At 30.9% G+C, this 25,415-nt stretch overlaps 3 protein-coding genes and 1 long non-coding RNA gene across 5 annotated transcripts; 2 read left to right on the top strand and 2 right to left on the bottom strand.

Annotated features, from left to right (window-relative positions):
- Nucleotides 1-1,289: 1,289 nt before the first annotated feature.
- On the bottom strand, nucleotides 1,290-4,091 carry LOC126841573 (kelch-like protein 2). The gene is made up of 6 exons (XM_050578155.1): nucleotides 3,761-4,091; nucleotides 3,390-3,526; nucleotides 2,433-2,664; nucleotides 2,180-2,355; nucleotides 1,999-2,107; nucleotides 1,290-1,901 (listed from the first exon to the last, which is right to left on the bottom strand). Exons 2-6 carry the CDS (start codon nucleotides 3,437-3,439, stop codon nucleotides 1,773-1,775), a joined length of 696 nt encoding a protein of 231 aa, XP_050434112.1. The 5' UTR covers nucleotides 3,440-3,526; nucleotides 3,761-4,091; the 3' UTR covers nucleotides 1,290-1,772.
- A 2,147-nt stretch (nucleotides 4,092-6,238) lies between these two features.
- On the top strand, nucleotides 6,239-7,217 carry LOC126841580 (uncharacterized). Its single transcript, XR_007686199.1, has 3 exons — nucleotides 6,239-6,438; nucleotides 6,698-6,802; nucleotides 6,908-7,217. It is a non-coding gene; the product is annotated as an uncharacterized LOC126841580 (long non-coding RNA).
- Nucleotides 7,218-12,248: 5,031 nt separating this feature from the next.
- LOC126841576 (ceramide glucosyltransferase-like) lies at nucleotides 12,249-19,257 on the top strand. 2 transcript variants are annotated; one of them, XM_050578158.1, is made up of 9 exons: nucleotides 12,249-12,419; nucleotides 12,714-12,868; nucleotides 12,946-13,111; nucleotides 14,271-14,376; nucleotides 14,514-14,615; nucleotides 16,321-16,466; nucleotides 17,079-17,344; nucleotides 17,423-17,615; nucleotides 18,810-19,257. In XM_050578158.1, exons 2-9 carry the CDS (start codon nucleotides 12,771-12,773, stop codon nucleotides 19,044-19,046), a joined length of 1,314 nt encoding a protein of 437 aa, XP_050434115.1. In that variant the 5' UTR covers nucleotides 12,249-12,419; nucleotides 12,714-12,770; the 3' UTR covers nucleotides 19,047-19,257. The 2 variants fall into 2 exon arrangements, with proteins under 2 accessions (XP_050434115.1, XP_050434114.1); XM_050578157.1 differs by having other exon boundaries at nucleotides 12,250-12,586.
- A 97-nt stretch (nucleotides 19,258-19,354) lies between these two features.
- On the bottom strand, nucleotides 19,355-24,816 carry LOC126841574 (uncharacterized). The gene is made up of 3 exons (XM_050578156.1): nucleotides 24,383-24,816; nucleotides 23,986-24,277; nucleotides 19,355-22,215 (listed from the first exon to the last, which is right to left on the bottom strand). Exons 1-3 carry the CDS (start codon nucleotides 24,484-24,486, stop codon nucleotides 19,870-19,872), a joined length of 2,742 nt encoding a protein of 913 aa, XP_050434113.1. The 5' UTR covers nucleotides 24,487-24,816; the 3' UTR covers nucleotides 19,355-19,869.
- Nucleotides 24,817-25,415: the final 599 nt, after the last annotated feature.

Here is a 25,415-nt window from a genome sequence, read left to right as displayed (position 1 = left end):
CTATGCAATAAACAATATTATATATATGAGTAAATTTACCGTTATATGAATTTGGTTTTTAGTCTATGGTTTCAATATTCGTGGTAAATTAGTGGCTCCATTAAGTTGGCCCCCCCACATCGGAAATTTGAATTTCTTTAAACATCATCGGATTGTGCTACGTTAGTGCTGGTTTGTGCCGAAAACCCCATCGTTAGTGCTCCCCCCGTTCCAAAGTTATACCGTTTTCAAAGTGGGGGGGCCATCTTAACGATAACCCCCCCACATCGGAAATTTGAATTTTTTTAAACATCATCGGATTGTGCTACGTTAGTGCTGGTTTGTGCCGAAAACCCCATCGTTAGTGCTCCCCCCGTTCCAAAGTTATAACGTTTTCAAAAACACATTGGGAATTACAACTGTTTTCAGTATCGCCGGGTTCTGCATTATAAAGTATATAACATGAAAATAGTATATATAATTTTTTTACGTAGTAGCTACCTAATTGTTTTATTATATTATGTTATTAACTGGTAAGTAAATGAATACATACATAATAGATATTTTTAAGAAAACTTATATTCAAATATAAAATTTATAAAGAATGTTTTTATTGCTATAAACATCATATAATATATAAAAAAATATATTAATATATCGTGGAGATATACTATTATTTTTATATTGGAATAATATTCTTATAACAATTTTATGATATTTTAAATGTTTTATAATTTGTTTGTGTTTTCCGGGATTATTGTGAAAAAAATCTTTTACCGTCAGTTTAACAGCTTACAAATGTGTACAGACTGTTTTGATGTGGTAAATGGTAAAATAATAAAGTAAAAAATTATAAGAGGGTATGTACCTTACACTTACCTTAGCAGTTTGCGCACAATTAACAAACTGTTAATATGATATTTTAAGCAGCTGGTTGTTTCTTATTAAAAAAATATAAAAACCAATCTTTACGGTAAAACTGCTACTACTTGAGTAACTTAACCGACCCTACAAAAAAGCCACAAATAGTATTCTAAAACCGATACATTTTTAAGCAAGATATCGATGTCGAAAAGTCCTCAAATGAAAATTATACGTTTAATTATAATTTGTCTAATACATGTTATATTCTAGAAATCACAGATCTCCTATCACAGATTAACATCAAATTGATTATTTTAAACTTTTACTTGTCTTTATTTTATATTTTCCAAATAGACAATTAACACACACACAAAAAAACATTACTCTTATCATATAATTTTATATATGATCATAATAAATGTATTTAAAATATAATAACGAACAGAGATTTTTGTCGACGGATACAATTTAATTATAGGCCATATTTACACAAATCGTAATTACTATAATAAGATTTTTCATAACTTTATTTTGTACCTTCTAGTTAATTTATAATTAAAACTTAGTGTAATATAGTTTACAATGAAGTTATTAACTAAAACGAATAAATCGTCAACGACAAAATGTGTAAATAATTTCAAGACTAAATTGAATTCACTAAAAGGTATTATTGAAAAAAAGTAGTATTATAATTGAATACCATAGGATTTAAGAGTAATATCATTAAAAGTAACCAAATGACTTGTTAGGTCTGATAAGTACTTTCCTGCTCTTTCAACCAATTGCCATTGATTTTTTTCTCTGTCATATCTTTCACAATGAAGTTGACCTCTATTATTCACAAACACGAGTGTGTCGTTTTTTGCGATAACAATACCTGCATTTTATAATATTTATTAGTAAAAAAATCTATTGTATACTTAATAAAATTAATTATAAATCCGTTGTAATCCTTCTTTGCAAATCAAAGGCAAACGTAAATATTTCATAAGAACCGGTAACAAGTCATTACGTTCAACTGGGTTATAGCGTATCCAACCAGTGATAAAATCAAATATCTAAAATAAATTCATAAATTATTATTAAATAATTGTAATACAAACAACATTAAAATTATTTATTTTTTTAATTTATTTTTAGTTACAATAATTATACCTTTTCCTCATTATCAATTACTAAATCATCACGTGCAATAAACTCGACAACATCATCAAAATCAAAGTCATAAAGCGTTTCTAATGCTTGATGCGAATTTACAATTGTACTACAAAAAATCATTTTTTTTATTTTTGATTATTTAATAAAATGCTGCGACCATAAGCAACTGATTACTCACGTGAAATGGTTTAAAAAGTATGACAAACAAAAATTGTAAATTTTTTCGTCTGATATTAGTTTGGAATGTTTCATGAAACTAATACAATTTGTAGGACTCATGTTTTCTTTAATGTATATAAAACAAAACTCTTTTATATATTCTAGACCATACATGTCAGCAGCCATCAACAGTTTCTAAAAAAAATGTATAGCAAGTAATTAAAAATAGAGTAATATTTTATAAATTGTATACCCTATTGCATATTTCCTACCACGCAATTGGTTTCTTTAATATCCAGCTTACGAGTATATGCAAATTTGACCACCAATTCTAAAATTTCAGAATCTATTTCTTTTATAAGAATCTCATTTTCGTTTCTTTCTCTAAACTGTCCACTGAACATCTTATAAAATACATGACTTGCAGAAGCCAATATATTTCTGTGTGCTTCTATTATTAAGCCTTCATCAGTAACTATGGTAACATCACAAAATTCTTTGTCCCTAGAAAAAATGTATCCGTATTAATGTATGTATTGTCATTAATAGTTATGAATAACTATAAGATTTGATTATTAAAAAACTTGAAATAGCCAAAGTATAAGTTTTGTACTTGGATTATGTAAAAAAATAACACATCATTTTTAAATGAAAGATCTGAATTATAAGATTTTAAAATTCATTTAACACCATTTTTTCTTTTATTTACAAATAAAGTACATTTTTAATTATTGTTTTAAAATATTTAACCTAAAAGTTTTTAAAAAAAATGTTTATGATAAAATATACAATGTGATCATTTTATCATAAACCACTCAACATGTCACCGGGTTTAATAAGAACTTTAGTTTTGACATTTTGACTGGTCGATGATTTTGACCACCCGTACTTCCCCTCTTAATTTAAAAAGCTAGTGAAATTAATGCGTTACTACTTAAGTTTCAAAAGTAGCTATTAAAAAAAAATTAAGTTGGGAGGGTGGTACATACAAAAAAAAATTATGAAAAATTGAGATCACATTGTACAAAAACTAGAGATGGGCCGATATTAGAATCACTAAATACTAATTCCTTACTAAACCCTATGAGATATTGAATGGTTCACGATAAAATTATCATCTTGTATATATTAATGTGTAAAGTGCACCAGGACTCTGCTATATTATTTAAAACGGCCCGATAAAAATACAAACAATAAAAATAAATAAAACTTTTCAATTAATGACTTACTCATAAAATTGGTAAATTTTTTTTAAGCGTTCTTGCATAATAACTTCCATAATAGTTTTGCTTGTACCTATTACAGTATAGATTACAAGTGAACCTTTTCTGTGTTTGATTGTTTACTAATTGTAAGATTAACTAACCTAAAACATGTATAAGACACAAAATACAATTAATTTTCTATATAAAAAAAAAAAAGAGGTATTTAAAGTGGCGTTAATGCTGTATCGCTCGATTTTACTCCGAGTAAACGATAAGTAATAAACAAACACCTATAGATTTTGATTTTATTCATTCACAAGCAGTATTCTAAGTCAATAGAAGATAGAACGTCAATAGTGTAAATAAATTAGAAATACAAAACCGTAAGTACTCACACAACGTAGATCCGTAAACCGCTGTCCAAGGCCGTTACTAAAAACTTATAATAAATTATTAACAGGCAAGACAAAACTCAATTGTAACACAAATTGTAACAAACGCACTATGTTAGGTGTTTATCACAGAATTCGACCGAGTTATTATGATTAAAATTCAGAGATTTTCACCAATCGGACCGGTAGTAAAAATAATGGCAAAAAATACCTGCACCTATGGCGCTAAATCGAATTTAACTAGTTATAATTCACACAAATAAGAGAATACAAAAATAAATCTTAATTTTTAACAACAAATCGACTTTTGCTTGACAATAATTGCGGTTTTAGTGCAAACACAGATTATATGAAAACAGATTGTTCACTCGGGCCTTTAACAATAGGATTGCAAATAAGGTTCTATGATTGGCCCGCCAAAATCAGTGTGACCGTCTGAAGGGAATTTGTTTTTAAACGTGTTCGCGGGCTTTCGCATTTGTTAAATAATTGAGCTAAACAGAATGTTTCTCTTGTATTTACCAAACATTTTATAAATATTAATAACCATAATGATAATAATAATAATTTAATAATATTATTCTTACAATTACAGTTGTTTTATATTATTTTACGCACTATATAGTATGTCTTATCCAAGGGCAATAATTTTAATTTCAATAATAAATTACAATTAATAAATAATAATACATTTAATAATAAGACATTTTAAAATTCCCAATAAGTAAAAATATAATGCATTATAAACAATAAACATAACATATCCATACTTATTAATATACAATTTTAATTATTTCTAACATAGAGAAATAGTAAGCTGTCCACCATAGGGCATGACAACTGACAGAGCATTAATCAACTATGAATAGTATTGACACGCAGTATTTAATTACATTGTTATTGTAAAAATAATATCAATTCAAAAATAATAAACAAAAAATAATTATAAATAAAATAATACAAATTATTATAAAAAAGTATTAAACAACTAAAAGTATTGCATATTTATATACCTAGTTATACGTGTTTTAATATAACCAATTTTTTATTTACTCTAATTCTATAGGCTACTCAGATAAAAGTCGTGCCTTTAAAAGTATATTTGGCGTATAAAATGCGCATACGCGCCTGCTAATAGGTTAAAATAAATAAAAAATAATGAACATGACATAATTAGTAAAAATTAATAAATCACAAAGTTCACATAAATAAAATAGTATAATTGTTAGTAAAATAGTATAAAAAACTGAAGTGCCGAATTGTTTTCCGTTTAACATGTTACGGATACATATGAGTTCTAACAACTGACAAATTTTCAACTTAAAGGTCCCAAAATTATGGCTTAAAAACAAAAAAAACTTGTAACCATCCTAGGGGGTGGGATATGGGAGTAATATAAATCCGACACCAGTCCATTTTTGGTCGTTTAAAAAAAATGTTTTGCCAGAACCATTTCCATTATTCTGAAAATGCAAACTGTATAAAAGACTTAGATGCTATTTTAGTATTATGAATGAAAACAAATTTAAAAATAAAAATATGTTTTAATAATTTTAATTTTTTTTGGTCAGAATAATAATGTCAACCAAAAGATCACCTTGTATAAACTACAGGTGATTCATCTGATGTAAGACATTCGTTTTTTCAGAAAATTAATTCCTTTAAAACTGTTTATAAAATGTTATTAATTGATTATTTATTGTTCATCAATCTGTTCATTTGCTATGAAAAAATGTATAAAATATATCATAAATTAAATACAAATTAGTGAATTACAGTCAATTAAAAATTACTAAATTGCCATGAAGTGTTTCTTTTTTTAGAATTCATTCACATTCCGACATAAAGTTAATTAATTCCCATTCCTCATTCCTTAAAACTAAATGTAATACATTCATGATTGCATTCCTCTAAAAAGGAATGAAATCCAATAAATGCATTCTTTCCAACACTGATATATATATCAGTGTTAGTAATGAAATGTCTTTGAGATAATGATAGAGTGTTATCGACGGGATCAATATTATTACCGATATAACATTTATTATTTTTTTAACATTTAATATGATAAATACACAGATTATATGAAATAATCATATAATTTGTGATTATATGAAATTATATGAGATTATATGAAATAATCATATAATTTGTGGTAAATACAAGTTCGATAATTTCGTTCCGGCTGACATGGTCACACTGGTTTCGGCGGAGTGCTTATCAGCTCATTTTTTGTTTACATCGAGAGTGAACAATCTGTTTTCATATAATCTGTGGTGCAAACTACACGACAACGCGCTCCCACTGAACTGATTACATGGAACGCGCATAATGCATGTTTGTGTACAGGGCAGTTCTTCCAAAAAATGATAAGAGATAAGAGTTCTTCCAAGAGATAACACAATCTTTATTTTATCAGCGTGACCAACCCAGAAACACCAAAATATAAAATCACATTCTATCAGTCTGCCAATTCTATCAGAATAAAAGTAACTAAAATATAACTAACGTTTATCAGAGTTAACTGTTATCTCTAGAACCAAACGGCAATAATTCAAATGATAAAAAAAAATAACCGTGTTAAAATTTATAATATATTTTTTTAAATAGTACACATTTTTACGATACATTTATTATGACAAAAAACCAACATGTTCATACGACGACAACGATAATTATTGGTAAATAAAATTTACTTTCGTTTCTTATTAATATTAAATTAATATTTTTATTAGAATTCTTTTTTTATTCATAATTCAAAACTCTTATTTTCACATAATATAAACTTGCAATATTTAATATGAATAACATAATATATTTATCAATTATAGTACCTAGCGACAAAGTTCATACATACACTATGTTGTACTAATTTGTGTGACAATATTATTACATCCTATTTAAATAAAACTATTAATACAAGTAAATTATGTTTTACAGTATGATGGTAGTCGTCTGAAGACATAAAAAGCTTATCGGTATGCTTATTCATTAGAGCGGTTCGATTCCTGAAACTATCTCTAATCTGATTAAATGTGGTAACAGGTGTGGAGTTATTTTTTGTAAAATTGTTTTAATTGATTTAATCTCTATTATTTTAATAATTAACATTTCAACTTTTAACTTATTTATTAATAATATATCTTTCAGTTTTAAGATGAGTCAAAGATGATGGTTGAACAGTTCTCCATTGACACATTTTTAAAGATGTAGTAATTATAAGAAAAAACGAAACAATAAATAACAACACAAATTTGTTTAGACGTGTCTTAAAAAGATAAATAAAATCCCCAAGCTGTTATGTACTAAAATTTGCAGGATACTTTTGTGTGGTATTAAAACTTTAACTTCATTGTAGAGATTTGATTATCGCTAAGTAAATGGCCATGTTAAATGAATAAGTACTTAGATGAATAAAATATGGGCTATGCCATCTTCTATCAAATATGGACATTTTCAAATCAAGAGATAATTGTAAAATTGCAAATTTATATTGACCAAAAATTGAATCATATTTTTAAATTATATGAATAACTATTACTGAACAAATTCATATTGTTTAGTTTGGTTTCTTTTTAAAAATATATACCCAGAGTAGCTTAATATAAACTAATTTCTGTAAAATATTAAGTGAATAATAATTATTTTAAAAACCTACTAATAGATTATAAATAACATTCAATCCTGCAAGGTATTTTAATACAGACATTTAAAATACATTATTTGGTATTGAATACTATTTTTGATAATTTGTTATTAATTATTTAATTATTATATATATATATAATCTGTATGGTACGGGATACTATTTAGTTAGTTTTCCTTTTTTTTTTTTAATTCCGTAAGACAATCAGTCTGATTAGTTAATCTCACCAACATAAAAGCAAGATTGCATTAAATTACATTATATATTTATTAAGTATGACGTTTATACGATTATGACCCTAGTTTGATCATTTTTATTAATATAACAGAATTGTTTATTCTAGTTTACAATAATTTTATATTATGCAATATTCTTATTATCTACCTATTATCCCATGCAAAAGGGCCGTACAACAATTTTTTTTCTCATCACAAGTCTTTATCCGGCAATAGGTTCACTTTGGACTATAAGTTTATAATGTATATATTGATTTGTGTAGAAACTTGAAAATCAAATATGTGTTTTATTCTAGCTATTTGTGTGAGGTATTTAAACTACAAGTGTCATATGTTCCGTTTTCCTTGCTTTAATATATCCTTTAGGTACCAAGTTTTGTTAATAATATATCTTCTAAAAGACAAGATTGAAGACAAAGCTCAAAAGCTCCTACCTGTATTCTTTAACTACAGAATACATATGTAAGATGTGGTAAAACTAATTTATACTTGACAGCCAAATTTTGAAATCGTCAACTAATTTAGGTAAAAAGTAAAAATAATGTTCTATTTAAATAGTAATATAAACAATTTGTGGGAAATTTCAATAAAATTATTATTATTTTATACCAAATAATATTAAATTATAACATATACTTATAAGTTATATATATAGGTACACTAATATAATGTAATTTTTTTTATGAATTTTACATTATATAATTTTACGTGTATAGTGAATACGATTTTAATTAGAGAACTGATAAAGATCTAACTACAATTTGCAATAAAGATAAGAACCTAACTAAAGGCAATGTTTTTGATATTAAAATACGAAATTTCTCTTGGCGGGTTTTTGGTAAAATCGATGTTGGTGGTACTATCCACGGTCTTATATAAGACCGTGAATAGTAATAAATAATAATAGATACCTAACCAATTTTACAAGGCTTTTATCGCTGTCAAGATGTATGCTTTCATAATGACCTTAAAAGTAAAATATTAAATTGCGTAAATTGTACGTAATTTAAAAATAATTTCTCCATCACTAAACGTTTGTCAAATGTTCAACTCACCTATAAGTATTGGACAATTGTTATTATGAATATTTTACTAAAAATGTTGACTGGTTGATAACCATTTTGAACAGTTATTTTTAAAGTTATAAGAGTTTAAAAGTTACGACGGCAGGGAAAGTGCGCGTTGATAAAAATAATACTACACTCCACGTTTCCTCCTGCCCAAAACTTTAAACTTCAATAACTTAAGTTACAAGTTTATAAAAAAAAACAATTAGTTTTGGAGGGAAGTAAAAACAAAAAAAAAATTTATATCACATTATAAAAAAAACACTATGAAAAACAATTTAAGTTATTAATTGATAAACCCAATGAGATATTGAATGCACCACACCATGCACGTGTTCTGTGTATTTTAACATGTACGGTTTAAATTTAATATACAAATAAAATGGGTTGTCGTTAGTGATGGGAATCGGAAAATCCGGATTTTCACAAAAAAAAACACGATTTAAGCTACTTAAAAATCATATAAGTGTTAAATAATTTTACAATATAAAGCTCTATATTTAAGTAACATTTTTTTGATAAATATGTGAAAATAAAACAAAATAAACTGCTTTTGAATTTCGGATTTGTTGAAATCCGAAAACCGAAAGCATTTTATAGACAAAGTTAAGAGTTTTTTTTAAAACATTTTATCGACAAATTTTACTTAGGTACACATCTTTATATTGTAATAGTATTTAACAATTATATGATTTTCAAATGACTTAAAAAGCGGTTTTTTGAAAAATCCGGATTTTCGGATTCCCATCACTAGTTGTCGTTGACATATCTGCCGTTGGTCGGGTATGGTTGAAATCGCCGATTCTAATAGTAATATATTGATCTGCATTCCACTTTTTTTTTTACACTGCATTATCATATATTGTATTTGTACAATGTGATCTTAATTTTTGTTTTGGTTTAATGAACATTATATTTATGTGTATTTCATTTTTGTCCAAATCTTCCAAAATTAATGTAGTAATCTATTCAGCAATTATTAAATACCTGTAATAGGACTAAAAAGTAAAAAAAAAAATTTAAGATGTTTAACATTCTTTAAAATTTTAGTTAATTTTCGGTTGTTGACATTTAAGATAAAATATGCTACAATTGATTGGTAAATTGTTCTTGTAATAAAATTAATTTTTTACTTTTTAGTTCACTTTTTACTATTTTTTTTTTTGGAAAAGCATGTTTTTTTTAAATAAAATGATCACTTTGTATACTACTGTTGTCTGTTCATGTAGTCGTCTGGGACTTCAACCGAGGGTCCAAAAATTATTATTAGTATTTTACCACTAACGGAAAGTCATGTACATAAATATATAATTAAAAAAAAACTCAGCATTGTAGTTAAAGAGCACAGTGGGGTCGAAACGACCACTGGTTTTGGAAACAACGCACAACATATTTGTATTCAAGTTCTTACAACTCTTAGTAAAAACAAGTATCCGTTACCAAAACTTTTACCAGATGTTCTATACCTATACATAACAAAAGTAAGTGCTATACAAATTTTAGAGTCTTTGATTTAAGCCCTAAGAAGTTATAGGGTTTTCAATATTTTTACCTCGAGTGAGCATACAAATTTAATGTAATTGATGAGATTTTGAATTTGTTTTACAATTTTTAGTTACTTAAAAATTTGAAAAAAAAATTGTTGAAGGATATTATGATAAAGAACACTTAAATTTCAATTGTCAAGTGAAAGTTCTATTTCGATATCACAATTAGTAGTCATTAAATAACGTGGTCGTGAACTTGAGGTGTTCTTACAATAAATTTACGGAATATAGCAACGCCCAAGTCAGGTTTTTTAAATAAAAAATGCTGCTTTTTATCGAATTTTAAACATAAAAAAAAATAATAATATTAGGGTATTCTTATCGTTTTTTTTATTATAATATGTTCACACAAATTTATATAACAAATTATAAAATCTCGACCAACCATAGTAATCTATGTTTTTATATTTAAAAAAAATTGTATTAATACATTTTGAAAATTATTTATGTTTAAAAACTCTATAATAGGTACCTAGTTATATCGAGTATACAGCCTAGGTGACTTATTGTTAGTTGCTCAACTGTCTATCTGTAAAGCTAGAGGGTTGGGGCTTCGAAACCCAATAAAACACAATAAAATGTATAGGATATACTTAATGTCCATATTATTTATTATTATTAATATAATTATTCATTAGTAGCTAAAGATTTTTAAGGGGAAACTCAGTTTCAAATTCTCCTATGACGGGCCTCCACTGAAAACAGAAAATGGTAAAACTAACACTGATACGAACGCGGTACTTATACTATAAACCAAATTCTAATAATTATTTCATAAAATGAAAACTTACTTACTAAATCGCTGAAAAAATCATTCTTACACGTTCAAATGCGGTCAAATGTGAAAAATAATAATTAGATAATCAAAAAAATATTTTAAGAATACAGCTATTGCCCCTTCTATAATACGCGGAATTTGCCCCTGGACATATTATGTCCCATTTGTCCTTCCCTAGTAGTCGCGCCGTTGTTAAGGAGTTTTGTATATGCAATATTTAAGAAAAAACGGTTTTAATCAATTTCGACCATGCCAATATTCATTTACCGGTTATTTTGTACAAGCTTCAAGGTATTGTTTTTAATTTAAATCATTTTTTTAGGACGGCTCTATTTCAACTGTGTAAAGAGATTCGAGTTCTATGAGTTCTTATTCGAGTGTTATGTAGGAAGCCGAATTTCAGTTTCTCGTACCTAGTCAATAAAATTAAATTTGCAATTTTTTCGATATTAAAAGCCAATTTTTTCACACGAGTAAAGTCGATCAGTTCAGTAAATTAGACCTTCCCAAAAAAAAAAAAAAAAAATCCAAAAATTTGTATCCTACACGACATAGTAGGAGTTGCCAAAGAGCTCGTGTATCATTACATAATTGCAATACGATCCTCCTAAGTAGTCGACATTTTGCCTGGCTTTTTTGGTCTAAAACGTGAAAAAAAAACCGACCGCACGCAATAACATATTGCCATAATATAGTAAACCATATTATTATTGTATTATATTTATGCTAAGCCATGAATCTTACCGTATATATTATAATGTTTACAAAAATAATTAACGCATAGACAAGCGTACTTTACACAATACAATGAACATAATGTAATATAATAAAAATATTATTATATAATATTATAATAGTAATTAGTATACCGTAAAAAATATTGAGTAAAGAATGCATAGTGTGTTATCGAACGGCCAAAGTGATAACAGTGCGCTTTCTGCCGATAATAATAATTAATAAATAACAATACACTCGATATTATTATCGACCAAAGTAATAGTAATAGGCCTATTCGGTGGAGTAGGTAATTATTATTAATAATATATAATATTATGATGATAATAACCATATATTATTATCAGCAGCAGCTATAAACATTGATATTGACCTATCGACCGAGCTGTTCCCGTCTCAAGTGCCACCACCACCACCACGTCTTACTGATAAATGACGTGTGGTTTCCCTCTACTAAAATTACAATATCTTATATCATTATTAAATATTATATTATATATGTAAACCAATAGCCGCCGACGTATAACGAGTTTTAAAACCCAACACTCGACACCGGCTATATAATAATATAATATTACATTATATAACACACACACACACACACCGTAAGGTTAAACGGCAGTAATAAAAACCAAAAAACTGATAACGAATGGGTAGGTTGTTTTTTCTTTTTCCGCCGTCGAACGTGATGAATCATAATTTATATTTGCTATAATACTTAATTATCGTGATGATTGGCCTTGTGTCTTTGAAAGTAACACAATAACAATACTAATAATTATAAATGATAACCAACACACCGGTTTGCGCAACGTGAGAGGTAAGATTATGTGAATAACAGTATAATAATTTATGTAATAAAACATTAACGTTGCCTGCTTACCTAACTACTAATTAGATGATAATGTGATTTTAATATTGTGTGTGTTTGTGTTTACGGCTCACAGCTAGTTGACGTCGATAATGTACGAGTCGTTTGCCGTGCTACCTACGTAGGAACGACCATGATGATTCCGGACACATGGTGCAAACTGTTGGCTTGCGGCGTTCTCGTCTACTGGTTCGGCTATTGGCTTTTCCATTTGGCGGCTATTTGCTACGGGTAACCCTTCGAGTCCGCACGAGACCGACGGTCGTGTCTACGGTGAATATAATTGTCGCCTTTTTTTGGTTTTGCAGCAAGTACAAACTGCATCGGATTAAAAAACAACAAACTGACGTCAATACGGTCTCAGTTGAGGCCGACAAAGATTACCCCGGAGTCAGTATAATAAAACCTATGGTGGGCGTAGATCCCAATTTGGCCGACAACCTGCGCACTTACTTCACGATCGACTATCCCAAGGTACTGATCCAAACTGTTGGCACATAATATTTTATTAGTAACTAAAGCATTTATTTAGGTTTTTAAAAAAAAAAAAAATTTTTTTATCTTTTTGATAACAAAAAAACATAACATAATATTATGTAGTCAAATGTAATTCTAGTGGCGGCTTATTCAGTGTAATATTCAAAATCTTTATTACGACTGTACAACCGAATTATCTTTTAACTAAAGCTCGGATGTTTATGACTGCATATTTTTTAGTAAAATCAGAATTATACTGAAATACAATATAAATTCTATTCATAAAAATTTGATTTCAAATCAGCAAACTTATATAGCATATATTTGCCTGTAATGATTATTTCTATATTTAGTAGCATATTTGTAAGTATAATTATTAAAACTGTTCCATTTTATTATTATCTTTAATCGTGTGAATGAGTATGAAGTTGAGAAAAGTATTAAATGTTCTTTTAAATTTGAAAACATTGCCAAGCCTTATAATATCTTTTTAAATAACTAACCTATGTAAAATTATATTTAGCCGGCTAAATTTTTTTTGTTGACCTCAATAAAGATATATTATTGCATATTTTAATATTTAAAAATACATATTTTAACACATTTATGGTCAATAACATCCGAGCTCTACTTATAACATATGCAAACTTATGCATTTTTTTTTAAAATTAAATATCAAATAGTACATTGTTAGAAAATAATGATAAAAATTGTTAAATCTTTATTAGTTTTTCTTATAAATTTAAGTCATAAATTAAAAATTTATATCTAAAAAAAATATGAAAGAAATACACATACAATTGTATGTGATGTGAAAATTCTCTATAAGAAGTTCAACCACGGGATAACTGTAAAATATTATCGCTTTATTATATGTTATTTTTTTAAATTTCTATATTGCATGTCGTTAGCCGGCTAATTACTATAAATTCTATGACAAATTACTTTAATACTGCCATAATACTTAAAGACACAACAACAATTATAATTAAGTTATTATAATATTAATATTAACAACTTAGGTTGGTTAGTTTAAAATGTCAATTATGTCATTTCCGTAATTAGTCGTATGTTGTCTGAATAGCCAAGATAGTACTTTGCTTATGTTATTTATCGTTTGTATGTCTATACATATGTATATATATTTTTTTTTCAGTACGAGGTCCTTCTGTGTGTACAAGATAGTAATGACCCGGCTATTCAAGTGGCCACTACAATGCTTGAAACTTATGGGTCAAGCGTAGACTTGCGGTTGTTAATAGGTACTTTTTTCCTATTGTATTAATTAATGGTTATAGCCGTTTTGTAAAAAAAAATATGATTCAAGTAAAGGGTTTGGGGGTTTTTTTTTAATGTAATAAATATACTAAAAGTCACTTTTTACATTTTTTTATTTCAGGTGCTTCTGATGTCGGGGTAAACCCTAAAATATGTAACATGCATCCTGCATACAGTCAAGCCAAATATCCGTTTGTGCTCATCTCGGATAGTTCCATAAAGAGTAAGTAAACGTCTTAGTTTATTTGTTCAGAAGCGTTATTAAATTTGTACACGTTGAGTTTAGTAGTGTCTGTCATGGAAACAAGATAGACGGCACGTGTAAAACTAATTACTAGTTTAACGTTGTACAAAAACACAATTTAAAGACAGAAACCGATTATTAACTTCAGGATTTCTCTAACGTGTCAATTTTTTTGTTCAATCGCCTCTTAAATTTCAAATAACATACTACATCTTCTATGTTTTTTTTAAAATAAAAACTAAAACTTCTATAATAATTCTGATTCCAGTTCTTAAGACCGTTTCTGAATTTTAAATATTTAGTTTTCCCAAAAACGTGGTCGTGTGTAAATTGTAATAAATTACAATAAAATATCTGCCATGTATATTATGTATTTAGATTTATTCTAACTATCATCCGACTCATAATATCAATGCGATAGAGAGACCAAAACCGGAAACTTATACCACCACACCAGCCCAATTTTATTTGTAAAACGGCCTCAGTGTAGCTAATCACCAGAGTTGGGTGTTTTTTATTTAAGTTATAAGATAAAAGCAACCATTTTTAGTCATTACATGTTGAAGTTAACTTTTAAATCGTGTTTATTTTTATTTAACAACAATTTAGCTATTGCATAGGAATTTAGCGTTTGCCTAATTTTTGAATAAATAATAGCCTTTAAACTAAAAAAACTGTGTAAAACATGTTTTCATAGCATAACAGTTTTTTTTTATAATTTTATTAGATTTAAAAAATAAGACATTTTTATCTATTGTTTTTTTTTTTGTATTCCCATAAACAACCTAATTAATAAAATTAAATATATTATCCTAATCAATAGAGTATTAAAATTGTATAGAAATGCCCAACTCTGAAGCAGCCATGTTATAGCGCCTAGTTTATGTTATACTGACTACAAAATAGATATTTTATCTAAACTTTTTTTTTTAACTGGGCCTCACTAGTATAGAAATTAAAGTTTTTATTAAGCAAAATAATATTTCCATGTTTGTTATTTGTTTTAAAAGATAATAATATTATCCATCTGTATGAGCACACTCAAGTGCGCCCATTCTCATGTATACATTTCTAGGCATTCGTTTAGTAGGTGACCTACTGAAACTGTCTATGGTTTATTACGCTACTTATCTACCTGATTGTTGTTCAATTTTAGGTATAGAAATAAATTAATTTGTATAAGTATCGATGAGAGTCGCTCTATAGTAAATCATTTTTATGTTAGTTATTTGTGTATTGACTGTTTTCTGTCCATTTCTGTATTCTTACATATTTTAAGTTCTCCCAAGTAAGGAGACCGGCTTGTGGGAGCTTAAGCTCGACACACATCATCACAGTGCCATCATTATCTTTTGAAAGGTGTCCAATTTAAGTATATAACTATTGTTCACCTGATCAATTTTAGTAACTGGAGGAGGTATGGGCTGTGTGACTTTTAGCGACAGTTGTAACTTATAACACTTTTACATATTACTACATCTTCTACTAGTTGTGGATCTTAGGTGATTCTTTTGTCCATGCCTTTTATGATTTTTTTTCCTCCAAATTTATTATCAATTAGGGTTTTTGCGCCAAGTATGCCGTGATCACAATACTTGTTTTTTAACTGTGCATGCATTTAATTATATTACATACGTACGATATTGACTGGCTTTGATGTAAATGATGGGTTTTTTTTTTTTAGTGAGAAGAGACACTCTCAAGGACATGGTTGATTGTATGCAGAACGATGTTGCTATTGTTCACCAAATACCGTTTACTTGCGATCGTATTGAAGATATCCATAAATCCGGCATTCGTCAAAGGCGTTTTGTCGCCACACTAGAAAAGGTAAGCTTAATGTACCTGTGACGCGTGCTGTCAGATTAAAAGGGATTCAATTGAAATGTTACAGTTTACGAACAACTGCAACTGTGTGTGGCTTGACTCACTATTTCAGTTTAATCCTCATTTTGTTTTATCTTGTATTAATAACTTCCCAGCCAACGCATCGAAGCTAAATTATGATAATATTATTCTAATAGTTTCTTATTTTGAACGAAATGGTTGTATATATTGCCAAACGACACAACTTATAACTACTCACGCTAAAATTTCTTTTCAAAAAAAGTTTTTAATTAATATTTTTTTCCTTAAAATGTTCAAGCTATAAATCAGTAAGCTATCAGAGTATTATACTGTTACCTATTCATTCTGATTGACTTTTATTTTTTTTTTGGCATGACAAACTATGTAAATTTTGGCCCTGAAACAACTTTCAACTAAACAGTTGTCAAAGAGCTTGTCAGGTTTCCGTTGTTCAGCTATCGCAGCATCATAGATGTTTTGTTTAATTTATTTATAAAGGATGCTCTTGTTTAGAAATGATCCAGATTAATATAATATATATATATATAAATTGTTTTTTAATGTATATTAATTTTTACTCACATCTTGTCCTAGGTATTTTTCGGCACAGCTCACGCTCGAATTTACCTAGTGGCTGATCTTATAAGAGCCGTATGCCATACGGGCATGTCCAGTTTGATAAGGAAACGGGCCTTGGACGAGTGCGGAGGATTAGGCGCTTTTGCTCAGTATCTGGCCGAAGATTATTTTATTGCGCAACAGTTAGTCGAACGTGGTTGGCGTACGACGATTAGCGGACTGCCAGCACTTCAAAATTCTGGAACGTTGGATTTGTATAGATTCCACGATCGTTTGAGAAGGCAAGTAAAATGAACGCATCCACTCTAACAAAATGATTATTATTATTATTATTTTTTTTTTCTGCGACTCATGTATAGATGGGTCAAGCTGAGAGCCTCCATGGTACCTTACACTATCGTGTTGGAACCGATGTCGGAATGCCTGATATTGGGCGCTATAGCAGCGTGGTCCACTCACTTGCTGGTGCCTACTGTCGATCCGTACGCGTTCTATTTGGTACACACGCTTATATGGTTTCTACTCGATTGGATCTTGCTTAGAACTATACAGGTAACGGTTTTTTAGTTCATTTTAAAAGAGTATATTTTTATTTTCACCGTATCCCCGTCGATCTCCCGATTTCGAAACTACATTTTCAACGATATTATAGCCTGTTTAAAAAAAAAAAGGAGTACTCATATTATGTTGTATAAATCCTATTTTACACATTTAAAGGTTTTTTTTTTTTATAACTGTTATATAGAAAATAATATAATTATATTTTTTTTAAATAAAATTGTCTGATTGTTAAACTCATTACAATAGATAGCACATATAACTGTAAACCATCTTTAACAAAGTAAGGCTTTGCTTTACTTAGTATGTATTGTAGGTCTAAAATACAAATAACATAACCAGGTAAAGCTAGCAATCTTAGCGACAGTAATTTAAGTATTTTCATTGGATTTCTCAAGATGTGCGTAACTAGTAACACCTTTGATTGAACTGTGCTCTCGTTTCTAATACCTGATGGCAAAAAATTAGCAAATAATTTTTCTTTAATTCTATCATTTTAATTAAAGCCAAGTTGTGGTTTGGGATGATTTTTTCTTTTTTTTATGGAAGGAGTAATTACTATAGTTTTTACATAGCCTCAGGACCTTCGGACCTCCCTAATTAATCTTATATAATATGTTACATATTATTTGCTGTTAAACATCTTTTCATTCTAGCTGAACAGCCTAAATATATCAATATATATATATAAATTGAAGTTTGGAATTTGAAACTACACTTTTAATGTTTCCACCCCAACGTAGTTTTGTATAAGTCAACAGTTATGTTATCTATTGTGTATCTCTTCATAAATAGCCAGATCTTTAAGGTCTTTATGGTTAGTAGAAAAATAATGAACATTGTTGTCAGGAGATGATGTAATATATGTAATTAGTAATTAAAACAATTTCCCATACCGAACCTCTTAATAAATTACCATTATTATACAACTATTATGATACAACGTACCTAACTTAAATTGTATTATTTTGTTTAAAAAAATTAAAATTAAATAAAACTCCCCGCTTAGTGAAAAACATTGAACGTTTAACTAAACAAATTAATTTAAGATGTTAACATATATATATCTCTGTATACATTGTAATATATAAACTAAGCTGAATGGTGTTTTATGGTGATATATTATATTTGATCAAGCTTATTTATTCTTTTGAGTTTGTCGTAATAATTGTGGATTTATCATTGCAGGGATCGCCGTTGCCTTTCACGCGTGTCGAGTACTCTATCGCTTGGCTGTACAGAGAATGTCTAGGACCGTACATATTTTTAACGGCCCTGTTGTGGAGGCCTAGAATAATACGGTGGGCTGCTCGTACGTACAAATTACGATTGGGCGGCATCGCCGAAACGGTAGATACCGATCTGGAGTGTACAAACATTCTGACCAACGTCGTGATCGAACAACCTCCTAAAATCAAAGTCTAATTCCGAATTTATTATAACATAATGTATTTATTTTATTATTACTTATTATTGTTGTTGTAACGAGTTAAAACAAAAAAAAAAAAACCTGTATATTTTTGTACATGTATTAGTCTACAAATTCATATTTTTTTTTACATTTTGTACGACTTTATATAACATACACACACACACATACACAAGGTTATATTTATTAAATTTTGTTACCTATTATTATTATAAATATAAAAAAAAAAAACCTAATGAATCCGTTCAGATTATTTTATGTCGACAAAAGGAATGAGATTTAGTACATAAAAAAAAAAAAAAAAATTACTGCTCAACTTGCTAATAGGAAAACATTTTCTATTCGTTTTTTTTTTTCAACATAGAGCTACGTTATAAACTGGAAAAAATACATTAGTTTTAAACAAATAAGTAATGCTCACTGAAGATTTCTGTTTTCATCCGCTCCGGTACTATTGTCGCTCGTCAAACATAAAATGAACGGTTTATATTTTTCACTTGTCATTTGTGATAAAATTTTGGCAGTTAATATGACAATAAAATTCCAAATTACAATCAAAATAATTATTGTGTTTTATTAATGTATTACCTTCAATAAATTATCTATAAAGAAAAAATGAAATACATACTCAATAAATTAACTATGGGTGTATACACAGTTACAAAATGGCACTAACTATGTACAATATTATTTACTCTTTTTATATAGGGAATGATTTACATGGAGGAACCGCAGCACAGTCTTAAATAATTATTATTAGGCTAGAAGTAGAAACATTTCAAATAAAAATAAAAAAAGATATACAAAAATTGTCATAAATTACGTATCGTCTTCCACCGTCGATAGTATTGCGCACGGATCCGAAGGACAATGCTGTTCGAATGGTTGCGAGCCAACAAACGCTTCTTCTACGGCGCTCGATACTTTGTAACGTTTTGGCCGACCTCTTCCTTCGTCCCATACGTTTGACGCGGCCAACTGTTTTCGGCGTCTGGTCAAGTGGTACTGCGACACTGTCGTTTCAGGTCTTTTGTTACGCTTGATTACTAACTTGACGCGTTGTTTACGAGGGAGTACGGATCGATGATGGTTAGAAGGACTGTCTGTATCGGAGTCGTAGTGAAGCTTTTTCAAACGTCGCCTTTGACGACCAACGCTGCCTCTAGGTCGCCCAGGAGTGCCTTTGGGTCGTCCAGGGGTGCCTTTGGGTCGTCCGGGACTGCCTTTGGGTCGTCCGGGGGATCCTCGTGGTCGTCCGGGAGTTCCACGTGGTCGTCCGGGAGTTCTTCGAGGCTGTACTGGAACGCTTTTCAATTCGTCAGCGGCAAGAGTTTCAGAAATGACCAATTTTTTTTGCGGACTCCTCTTCGGGTTAGCATTTTCTACGGCGACTGTCTTTTTGAACGGGCGACCTTTCTTAGGTCCAGGCGTAACCGCCGGACCACCACTCTTCCTTTTTTGTCGTCTTTGGGATGTGGTCGCCGATGCCTGCTGCAACTTAAGTCTTTTACGGCTCTGCTTTTGTACGACTGCAGAAGTCCTCCGTTTTACAGTAGATTTGGTTTTCTCTTCTACTTGATCATCTTCTTCCGAAACATTTTCTGACGCCTGGGCCGGCGCTTTCCTTCGCTTTTCTTTGGGCCAACCGGTCATATTTTGTTTTTTCTTTCTCGAGTATTTGTTGCGTCTTTTCCTCGGATCGATTGAATTTATCGTTGCATTGCAATCGGTTATGTAACAATCGTCTCCCACTCGTCGGGATTTGGCCACTGTAATTGAACGCTGCAAAACTTTCAACAGGTCTTGAGGCAAAGCCTGCAGTAGGTATCTTTTGTCTGCACTTTGCTCATACATGATTTGAGCACACATATTGTTAAGTCCCTTAACGTCAAATGACGTATTCCATTCTTTGTGTTCACACGGAGGCAATACTATACACGGGTTTGAGTTTTCCTCGTCCACGTCGTTATACTGTTGGAATTCCATCGCAAACTCTCGACGGTTTTTCTCGGCAATCTCTCTGATGGAAGCCAGCTGCTTAGTCTGCATAATGTTGCGTATTCTTTCGTCTCGAACTTTACGTCTTACTACGTCGACGTGCTTAGTGCGCAGTTTGACTTCACCGCTCTTGTCATTCTGTTGAGCGCACAGTTTAGGCGGTGGTGGAGTGCGTCTCCGGGGGCCGCTATGGCGGTTCGACGATAATCCCGATTTCCTATTACGCTGTCTTTGAGCGTTGTGTGTAATCTCGATCGGAGCGTCCAACACAGGCGGCAAAGGCGATTCTTCTTCGTACGTCAAATTCACCACATCACTCTCATCGACGGTTGTGACTTTAGCTTTAGTAGCTTTTGCGGCCAACGTCGAAGCATGCTGTCTGGGCGACTTCCTTGGACTGATGTCTTTAAGTACGCCAGCCAAATGCTTGTTACGTGCACCCGGAGGTCTTCCCTGTTTTTTCCTGGTTTCAGTATCTTGAACATTATCGGAAACAATTTTTTTACGACGTCCTCTACGAGTTGCCGGGTGCAGTTTCACTTCTTCGTTTTTCTTCGACTGCACCGACGTAGAATTTGCCGAAAGCGCTGACGTTGAAGCGGCTGTAGTTAAACACGGCGCATAGTTAATACTACTCTTCGACACTATACTACCGACATTACTACTGTTAGACATGATTTGTCGTATTTTTCGCAACGATTCCTTGGTGGTTTTTTTTAAGACGTGACCCGTCAATGACTGAGCAGAATAAGCCCAATTGGCTGGCCAGTAACTATGTAAGTATAACGATTCTAGTCGGGGATGAAGCAACGAGCTGTACCCAGCTAGGAAGCCATAATATTCTCCTTTTTCAGGTTCTTTTTCGAGAATGATTGCACGTTTCACAGGTGTGGTATTATCTTTGAGATCTTCGGCAGAATGTTTCCTCTTGCGAGAGGTCAGGGCAAGTTCACATTCTTGTGTTTTTTCTACTGTCGTATGGACAACAGTAGGGCTGACTTGTTTGACTAAACCATTGCATTTTGTGTTAGCACCAACATTGGATTTAACGGTTTCGACCGCACGATTTCGTGGCGGTCTTCCTCTTGGTCTAGACGGCACCACTTTTGACGCACCACTGGTTTTGCGATCGACATTTGAATTTTCCTTAATCGCTTCCTCATTGCCCTGCAAACATGTAAAATTTAATATGTTAATTCGACATTAATTAGGTGTACAATTTAAGTTAGGAAACGACATCAATTTTAGCAATTCATTAAACTTTGTAAATCAAGCTAGAACAAAAAAAATATATAGTAGTAATAAGTAAATAAAAATAGAGTAATAAGCGAACGAATAATTTACTCAATACGAAAACACTTTAGTTCAAATAAACAAAGGGCTATAAGTATTATAGTTACCGTAAAGAGCGTCAAGACATTTACTATAACGGTTGTACAACATATTATGCAAATAAAGACTAAAACGCAAAGTAACTTTCTGAAGTGTTTACCTTACCAATTTTAAATATTTTTTTTTGCTATACAGTTTATTATGTTCCCTATGAGGGCTAAAAGGCTGATTTTTGGTTTTTTAATTCTTTTAGAAGATTTTATATTTTTACTTTTTTCTAATATATCTAACTATTCCGCATCGAAGCTAAAAATTGACAACTGTTTAATAGATACTTCAGAAAATTACTTTGACAAAAGAAAATTTTTATCAAACATTTGCCATAACTAGGAGAAAAAAACTAAAAGTTTTACAACTAGAAAAACTTAATACTTTTTTTAAATATTAATATTGAGAAAAATTAATCTAGTAGCCAATTTTAAAGAGAACAAATATTAAGCTTTTCTAGTTATAATACTTTTTGAGTTATTTTTTTCAGAGTAATGGTGGAAGTTTGATAAAAAATTACTTTTGTAGAAGTAATTCTCCTGGTGTATGTATTGGACAGATTAAAATTTTTTGTTTTCCCATGTGAAGCTTGCTATTTTTTCTACGGGAGCTAATAGGCCGATTTGTGAATTAGCAACTAGATAGATTTATTAGAAAAACCGATTAAAAAGTAAGAATATATATAAACGGCTTATAACTGCCGTTTTAAATACTTAAATGAAATATTTTAAAAGTATGATTTATTTATTTATTACTGATGTCATTACTATTATATTATACTACGATGGTTACGTAGTCAACATCGGGAGGGCGTTTTATTGAAACTATGTTGTTAAAATTAAAAATATGTAACCAAAATATTAATTATTTAGTATGTTAACAAGCATGGTTTAAAAATTCAAACAGTTTATTTACACGTCATGTCGACAACTAAAATTCCGTCCAAAAAATAAACCTACTTTAATTTTCAAAAGATCCTCAAATATGTCTGTATGTGAAATAACAAAATAAAATTGACTTAATAATAAAACCGATTGTTTTGTCCTTAAAATCGAGTAATGTTTGTCGATTAAGATGATTTCTTACCAAGAGGAGCTCAATATCTACAACAAGTGTATTATTTTTCAAATAATTTATTATATTGTTCAAAATGTAATATTATTATAAAATAAGGTAGAATAAGGTACATAATATTTATATTGATAAATGGATTAATCATTTTTTAAAAATGGTTTATCAATATCATGTATAATAAAGTATTAAGAAGGTAAATGATAAAGACAGTGTTCAATGCAAATATTGACATTAACGGTAAATGGAATGATAAAAAAACCTTATCAGAGTTTGTTTTCACTGCAACACAATTATTAATACTAGACGAAAGAGAAAATAATTCTCTTTTTTTTATTACTAATAATGTAGTTGGTTTAGAGTTGATTAATCAAACTATAAGTATAATAATAAATCATACTGACTAGTAAAACAGTTAACAGAATAATATTAGCAAACCGTCGGACCGATGTCATTACCTTGGATACGTACAATACAAGTGCTTACCTTGACATTTGGGCTTACGGCCGTGTTCGCCGCCAGAGCAATCGCGGTACCGTTGTTGGCAAAAACAGTGCTCGTCCGTCTTTTCGACGTCGCGCCGACCGTGTTCGCACTGGTGCTCTTCGAGTGATGGGCCATCTGATACGGTTTGTCGACGACACTATTGTCGTGGCCGTTCACTTTTGAATTTTTCTCGGCGCATTCAATCTGTCCGTCGCGGTCGTGGCCGTTGGCAAGGGGGGACGTGCCGTCGCTGTGAACTTCGCCATTCACCTTGCTTATACTGTTGCCCATACTAGGATAGGTAGACATATTATCATACAATCAACACTGTTCATATTTCGGCCGTGCGCGTTGCCGACACGTTTTAAGCACAACCGGTACATTTTTAGGTACTTACTAATGTTGTGGCCGCCTTCTGCGGCCGCTAAATCGGTCGATCTGCTCGGGCGCTAGCCGGCGGAGCAATACCATCGGCTGACCGTCGCCATTATTGTGAGGCATTTGCGAATCGCGACTACGTTGTGTGTACGTTGTTGCTGCACCACCGCGACGCGACACACCGTCAAATCGTCCGACGGGCCATCGCACGGACGTCCATGTTAGGCGAAAACGACAACGGCAAAAAAATAAAAGTAAATACAAAACAGCCGCAACGCTACACGAATAATAAACAATAATAATAATCGTACGATGCAACGTTAGTATTACCACACACACACATTCAGGACTGGCGGCGGCCGTGCACAACACATAAACAGCTCCGCTCCGTTATTATAATAACAAACAATATCAGCATAACAACACAAGCTGCTGCCGCTGGCCGCTGCTGTGCGGTGCGTACGGTATGCGGTGGCGGTGGTGCGCTGGCGTACACCGGATGTTTGACCGTGGTGGGGGTACGCCATACCGACGCTGGTGGAGGCGGAACGGTCGCGTGGAGGTAAATCGAGGGGGGGGGGAGGAAATGGTTTTCATAACAAAAAAAAAAAGAAATAATAATAATAATAACCGCGTTAATCCGTCGCCCGACCCGTCACGAACACAATATTATACTTTTTATTAAATTCAATTTTCAAATTATTAACGTTATTAATTTTTTTTAATTTTTTTTTGGACGAAAAAAATTATCACAGCCGATGTCGCCGATGATTATTAAATAATTTAATATGAATTTATTCCAGAAAATTACCGGAGTGCCGCGATGATAACGCTACCGACCTCTGCGATACCGCTTCGGATACCGCGCCGGAGCGGACACTCGAAAAATGTTTCAACACATGGCGGCCATCTTGTCGTTTACCGATCGATATTATGATGTTGTACTTCTCGTGTACAGCTACATAATTATTTCAGGATAAACGAGAAGATGGCGGCGTCCGTCCGTCCGGAAAACCATCGTTCACATTGAGTGTCCTCTATGGTTTTTGTGT

The sequence above is a fragment of the Adelges cooleyi genome, unplaced genomic scaffold (genome assembly GCF_023614345.1).
Source record: "Adelges cooleyi isolate 19-005CV unplaced genomic scaffold, UGA_ACOO_1.1 ACOO_flye_CR_arks_rails_tigmint_CR_PRNA_394, whole genome shotgun sequence".
Taxonomy (NCBI): Eukaryota; Metazoa; Arthropoda; class Insecta; order Hemiptera; family Adelgidae; genus Adelges; species Adelges cooleyi.
Note: the sequence above shows the minus strand (reverse complement) of the source record. Positions and strands in the feature narration are given on the sequence as shown.